This window comes from Porites lutea, chromosome 4, assembly GCF_958299795.1.
Source record: "Porites lutea chromosome 4, jaPorLute2.1, whole genome shotgun sequence".
Classification (NCBI taxonomy): Eukaryota; Metazoa; Cnidaria; class Anthozoa; order Scleractinia; family Poritidae; genus Porites; species Porites lutea.
In genome coordinates this window covers 38,767,518-38,774,822 of record NC_133204.1, presented here as the reverse complement: position 1 = coordinate 38,774,822, position 7,305 = coordinate 38,767,518, and the positions used below count along the sequence as shown (strand labels likewise).

General features: G+C 39.1%; 1 protein-coding gene across 1 annotated transcript; it reads left to right on the top strand.

Annotated features, from left to right (window-relative positions):
* The first annotated feature begins 5,079 nt into the window (after positions 1 to 5,079).
* LOC140935643 (beta-1 adrenergic receptor-like) lies at positions 5,080 to 6,226 on the top strand. Its single transcript, XM_073385215.1, has one exon. The coding sequence runs from the start codon at positions 5,080 to 5,082 to the stop codon at positions 5,956 to 5,958; it is 879 nt and encodes a 292-aa protein (XP_073241316.1). The 3' UTR covers positions 5,959 to 6,226.
* Positions 6,227 to 7,305: the final 1,079 nt, after the last annotated feature.

Here is a 7,305-nt window from a genome sequence, read left to right as displayed (position 1 = left end):
AACTTTACTCCACTTTGTCTCTCTTCACGCAGGTGTATAAATGGGTACCGGCGACATACTGCTGGGGGGTAACTCTACGATGGACTAGCATCCCGTCCAGGGGGGAAGTAGCAGTACTCCGTAGGCATGCTTCATGCTACGGAAACCGGTATAAGCTCCGGCCGTTTGGGCTTTTGGCTCGTGTGCGCCTTCAACCTCGTCCCCAGGGCTTTTCCCGCCCCCTTTTTTGAAAGAAAAGCCCTGGGGACGAGGTTGGTGCGCCTTACTTTACCTACTCTTACCTTTTGTTTTGTTTTGTTTTTTGCTTGTTAGTTTTTTCAATGTACGTTGCATGCCCGTATATATCGCCCTCAATTAGCAAGGAAAGAGACACTGAGATATACTTAAATGTATACTTAATTTCCTAATTCTCAGTGATACAGAAAATACATTTTGATTTAACTATCTTTTATATGGGGAATATAGCATGTACAACTTCAAAAAGGATCCCTAACTTCCGGATTGGTGCGACTTATGAAAAGTTTTGAACTAACTAAATCATTTAGGTAATTAATAAAACAGTGACTTTAGAATTTCAACCAGAAGCCCAAATTTATCCTTTTCAACACAAAACATGACAAACGCATTTAAAGCAATTTTAGTACTAGACCCATACGAAGAACTGACGGACAATCTATCTCGCAAAGTTAAGATGTTGACAATTTTGTAGCCGTAAATCACTTTAATGTATAGAGGTAACTTTATTATGAGCGAGCTATTTTAAATTCTCTATCCTTCCATGTTTTCTTTTGATTGTGCCAACTTTTGATCTAAATCTCTAATCTTTTCTTTTTCATTCTTTAAAGCGAGAAGGCACTGAGAAGGAGGAGTATGATTTTCAAGATGTTCTTCCTCGAAACCGATGGGGAATTGGCGCTCAGGTTAACTGGCGCAGATCAAAAGCCAGACCCTGTTATCGCTTTAGATATAGAAAGTAATTACAGGAAACACATCAAGGCCAACACGTGGAAGTAACAGTCGGATGATCTTTCCCAGGGAGAAGTTTAGACTCAAGGCGAAATAATTAATAACAAAACTAAGTTAACAAAATCACCCATTGTATTGTACCTTAACTAGTTAACAATGTTAATATATAAAGCGCCGCAACCGTCAACGATACGTTGGCGAAAAGTAATAAAAACTGTATAACGAATGGGTTTAGTGGTCATTTTTGTCTTCTAACTAATTATATAAGGCTGTGTGTCTTGTCGGTTTTACGTCTCGGTTGAATTTGGAAATGTTGGGCCTTCTACGAGGGAAGAAAAACAATAATTATACCAAAACAGGGGCGTAGTCAGCTTTTCGACTAGTTGTAGGCCTGACTGACTCTCATTTCCACACATCGTGAAAATTGCACCCATGACTAGTACGCACTGACCTCTCACTCTATCACATGTACCTCTTAAGGTTTTTAGCTCACCACAACAACGCATAATTTATTGCAAGCTGTAGTGTGATCAAATAAAACATTGGTCGGGTCCAGGCCTACAGGTCTATGGGCTGGTTACGCCCCTGCAAAAGAAGGGAAAGCTGCCGGGCAAAAGCGCGAACCAAAACAAAATTGGGCCAATCTAAAAAGTCAAATTCGATCCCTGCCTGTGACTCATTCAATTTCGGCTTAATTTTCTAAGAGGTATCTCGAGGATATGCCCGTCTGCGAATGGAAGGTGTTTTAACCACACTGAGTTGATTCCGCTTTCATCGGGGACTGAGATAAGACAAGAACCTTTATTTAAGTGTCAGAGTATTTAGCCCGTGGGACTAACTGGGGACACTATATAGACTATGCTGAATACAATAAAATCCACACCCTTGATAAAATACAACGGAAAGTAGACAATTACAATAGAGACCTTTAGCATCAGGTAAACCGCAAACCGCAGACCGCAAACCGCAGTTACGCGTTTGCAGTTTCGCGTTGCCGTGATTTCAAACTTTAGCAAGGCGTTCAGTTCAGTTGAGTTCAGTTCAGTTCATTTTATTTAGCCAAAAATACAATACAATACAAGAATACATATAGGAATTGTAAGGTTGCACGGGAACCCAGAAGAAACCAGAAGGCTTTATGAAGCCTGGGTTCCCCAGTCTAAAAGAGATAAGCAAAATAAAATGATATTCGCGGAGTGATACGTTAAAAATAGGAACCAAACAGAGACTGAGTTAAGTTATGAATTCAGAAACAAGACAGAAAAAAAAATTTAACTCTGGATTGGAACAGAATACTTTCCTTTGTTAGTACGGCAGAAAGGAATATGAAATTGATTTGAACTACGCGTTCATTGTTTAGGGCCGCCATGTTGTTTTCATCAAATCGAAGTGCATCACTTTAATCGCCCAAAACTCGCAATAATTCATTGATTCGAGATCAAAAATCCAACAAACACATCGCAAACGGATACAAAAAGCTAGTTCTTACCTTTAAACGCGAGGCTGTACAACTTTTTGTGGCAAAAAGCCTTGCCGTAAATCACTTACCGCTGGAAGCCCTTCCAGCGGTTCAAACGTGACCGCAAGGTCGTGGTCACGTGACATTTTGCGGTTTACTGTTTGCCGTTTCCCACGAAAAACCTGATGCTAAAGGTCCCTAATACTGTGATACTTACTGATAACATAAAATAGCTAAATAAATAAATAAATAAATAACTTGTTGTCTATTCACTACAAAGTTTACAACAGTTACTATTATTAGAAAAATGCTCTGAAAAGTTCAATCTTCTAATAAAATTTTGTTCCTAAAACTGGTTAAGCTAGAAGCCTCTCGTAGACCTTTGTTTAGTTTAGACGATATATCTGTTCGAATGTTTTCCATAGCGAATGGTGCTGAAACGTGTGACAAAGTCATTACCGGAGTGAATGCGCAGAATTCTTGCGAACGAATACGTTGGAAACATTATCTGGCACAAGACCATACTTGACTTTATACATCAGTACTACGATGCCTTGAAAAGGTCTATGCAACGTGGGAAGGTTAATTAGCCCTCTTTAAGAGTTCTTCATACGTATCCGAGTGGGATCTATATATGGCTCTCAATGCCGCGTTCCTGTATTCGTTCCACCTTCCAGTTTGCCTGACGACTTACAAACTGATGCCATATTAGGTGGCAATATCGTTTAAAAGTCGTGGCATACTGTAACAGTATTATCATTGATGTAGCTTAGTTTAAATTGCCACGAACAGTGAATTAGAGAAAGACACCATCTGTGTCGGCGAATCTGTGTTTTCTTTTTTTTAACTGCTAAGCAAAATGGGGGGTTTAATGCCCCCTCCACGCGAATCCGGATGAAAAATAAGAGGTTTCATAAATGTCCGGGTCCCTGTGGTATTAAGGAGAACTCTGTATTTATATGTATATTTTAGCGTTTTGAGAATTATACTAGTTGTGATTTCCCATGAAAAAGATAACAATCATTTGTGGCGATAATACTGATCGTAACATGAATACCGAGTTTGAGCCCCATGTGATGACTCAGAGGTAACTGCGAGAGCGAAAAGGCTTGGTCATGCGTAACACTAGGGGCGGGAAGAAACTACATTGTAGCTTCTCCTGCCGCCACAATAACTTGAAAGGAAGAGGGCAAGAGAAAGACACGGAGACACCGGGAGACATGAAAAAGAGCTGTAGATGAGAGAAAGAACTAAAAGGGCTTGGACTGAGGTCCAGCGTTATAAGCTAGGCCTCTGTCGTTGCCCGAGACAGAGACCGTAATTAGTAAGATTTTTTGCCCTTTTTACAACAAAGGGAAAGCATTAGAGTTAAATGGTGTTGGTAGTGGTGGCTGGTGGTGATGATAATGATGATAATGATGATGATGATGATGATGGACAACAATCGGATGGTCGACAACAATTCCTTATATCCAGATAGTGTCGACATTTGAGCGATAAAGGTCCAGTTTAAATATTTAATGCTTTCGCAAGCCTATTTTCACCTTTGGAGGGTCCACAACGTTTCTTTTTTGCTTTACTTGGTTAATTTCGAATTGGGCAAATACAAAATTTGTAAGTCCTTTAAAACATCATAGCCGATTTTTCGCAGTCATTTACAATGTATCAAGTTCTTTTTAAAGAGTGACCATATAAGGATGGTTGATGTTAAAGGAGATAACCATCAGTCTCCCAATCATAATTTCTTTGTATCAGGGGCACCCAACGACGGTTTCCTCGTAAATACACTGAAAACACTTTTTAGACTATTAAGAATACGTTTAAATCTCTAAAAATGCATTCTAAGCGGTGCTATAAAATTTGTGTCTGTTCTGTCCTCCTAGGAGAACTAGTCTTTCGAAATTGCAAGGGCTTCTTTATTATTTTCCCGAAAATTTTAGACGCAATTTTACTTATTATGCAAGTGAAAATTTTTCTGTTCCCTCTCTCCTCGCAATTTTGAATCCGAAAATTATAGTTTTCCTTTTTTCTACGAAAAAAAGGCTAACTTTGGGGATGAAATGTGAAAAATTAAACTTCAGAAAATCGCAGGGAATTCATTACACCTTCGAAAATAGTACACGAATGGAACGGTCATCAAGAACGTTTTAGCCTTCCTCAAAGCAATAGAAAATTCTTCAGTTGGCAAAATTTGTTTCTCCGAACAGATATTTTAAAGAAAACAGTCGTTGGGTGCCCCTGTTTTATGAGTGACAGGGATTCGAAAGAACAAATTCAGTAAAGGATGAATTGGTAGGAAGGACAGTGGTAGAAAATTAATAGTGGTTCAAAATTTATGCGCAAACCAAACGACAGTTTACGAAGTCACCAGATGTAAAATTTGCAATTATACCTCATCATTGTCGTTCAACGTTGACTCATATTTATGAAAAAGCATTTTTAGTGAAAATAAGTTACTATTTGTCTGTCAGGTGCTCCACATTCCCATGCTCCTTTGTGCTCGTAGAACAAAGTTTCTCAAAGTCCTTTCATTGCGCTTTCCCTTTTAGAAAGGACACAATAAGCGTTTGGGTTTAACAGGGTTAGGGTCCTTTTGTATAGCTGAACAATTTCATTGATCCTAAAACACCGAGACAGATAAAATATTCAGAATTATGGGAAGCGAAAAATGTGATACACTTCCAACAGAGGAGTGGAATATCATCGTAACAACTACCCTTGGTGCGTCCATATCTATTATCGCTTGCTCCACCAATGCGTTAATACTGACTGCAGTTTATAAAAAGCCATCTCTTCACACGGTAACAAACTACTTCGTTGCTGCTTTAGCCCTTAGTGACTTTTTTGTTGAATTCATTGCGCTACCACTATGGATAACTCGATCGCTTTTACGAATAGCAGACGAGGAACATCCGGTCAGTATTTGGGTTGACTTCATTCACATCTTGTCCATCGCCGTATCAACATACAGCTTGTGCGCCGTCAGCGTGGAACGGTATATAGGAGTACTTTATCCTTTACGTTACGCCACCATCGCTACAGTTTCTAGGTTTAAATGCGTCGCTGCTATCATTTGTGTTGTTTCCAGCTTCATCGCTAGTCTGCGTTGGATTGTCCAAGAAGACGATTTCTGGATAATATCTGTTTGCACAGTATTCTTATTTCCCGGAGTTGTTATCTCTTACTGTTATTTTTATATTTTGAAAGAAGTGCTTCGTCAACAGCGAACCATACGCGCTCAAAGTGGGCCGTTATTTCCTTCTTACAAGCAGAACAGAAAAGCGTCGATAACCGTAGCTATAATTACCGGCGTGTTTTACTCGACTACGTTACCTGCTCTAGCTTTCTCCATAGCTGAAGTTTTTTCTGGTACTGCTTCGTGTCAAACGAAGCAGTCCCTCGAGTCTTGGGGTACATGGACCCTGTTCTTAAATTACTGGAACGCTGCCCTTAACCCTTGGATCTATGCTGCCAGGAGAAAAGAATATAGAGACGCGCTAAAAACTTTAATGTTTTGGAATAAACAAGAATAATGTAGAAAGTGGTTTCCCTTCATCAGGGCGAACAATGATTGCGATTTATTCCACCACTAAAACCGGTCTATATCTGGTGCGCCAGAAAGCCACAAGTCTGGAGCTTAAAATGTCAGCAGATAAACTGTGTCCTTGACAATGGTCGTTGCAACGGGGATCTTCCTTTTTACGGTTGTCACCCATAGTTAATGTATAATTCTTCATCGAAATGTTGGAACAAGGGAAGTCTACAACAACGTTCTAAATAAACTCAATTGTGAACGAATGAAATGGCCGCCGGGCGTCACCCTGTTGCTGCAGTAGTAGATCTTAAACCGATTGACCTACAAATTTTTTTCATAGGTTTTAACCCTAGAATTAATACAGGCTCTTAGATAGTGTCATATTAGCGATGAAAATGCATATATACAGTGTAGCACTAATTCATTTCATTAATGGCCTGCCATCTATTATGAGGAGTATACGACAAGCACATTAACAATCACTAGCTCGGACCAGCTGTCCTTAAACGGCAAGATCAGTTTTTAAAAGGAACCAAGAAACTCGATAGAAGGCAACAAAGCAGCAATATAAGCAGCTATTGATGCCTTAAGTTCTCAAAAAAAAACAAACAAACAGACAAACAAACTGAGGCAATACAAATGAACATTAAAACTACTGTCTGCTGTTTTCAAAATTTTTATGTTAAGGAAATGAGGCAATTAAAGCATCATATGGTCAGGGTAATAACTGTTTTATATATATATATATATATATATATATATATATATCTAAAGCCGGTTTCATTTCAAGAGACGGTGATACGAATATTGACTAGACTAAAAAATAATGTGCAAAGGAAAACATAAAAAAAAATTAGAATAAATGATTTGGCAATTAAGTCAGCTCTTTTGGTTGTCTTAGCAACACTTTCAAAGATGAATTGTAGATCGAGACATCAACAGAAACGTCGCAAATGCAACTTAGCGGATTTAGCTGTTTTCTTAAAGTAAGGATAACGCTAACAAAGATTTAATTTTTTCTTGCTTCTATTCAGGTGTTGGTCAACGAAAAAAGTGTTACTGAATAAACCACGCGTGTAGCTACTTATGACTCTGTCATTTATGAAAAACCATAAACGCTTACGAAGGTCGAACCACTGGGAAACTCTTCCGAAAGGAGGCCAAATATATACTTAGCGGCGGAGCTGCGAGAACATTGGAGGCTAGTCAAATGGAAGGCAAGCCACAGCATATCTGTTCCATCCATATCCTGTTGAACATAGCCATTGGCTAGGTGAAGCGACGAACAACAGAAAATCAGTCTAGAGGCATACGTTCAGCGGCACAATATGGACCCTCTTAACAA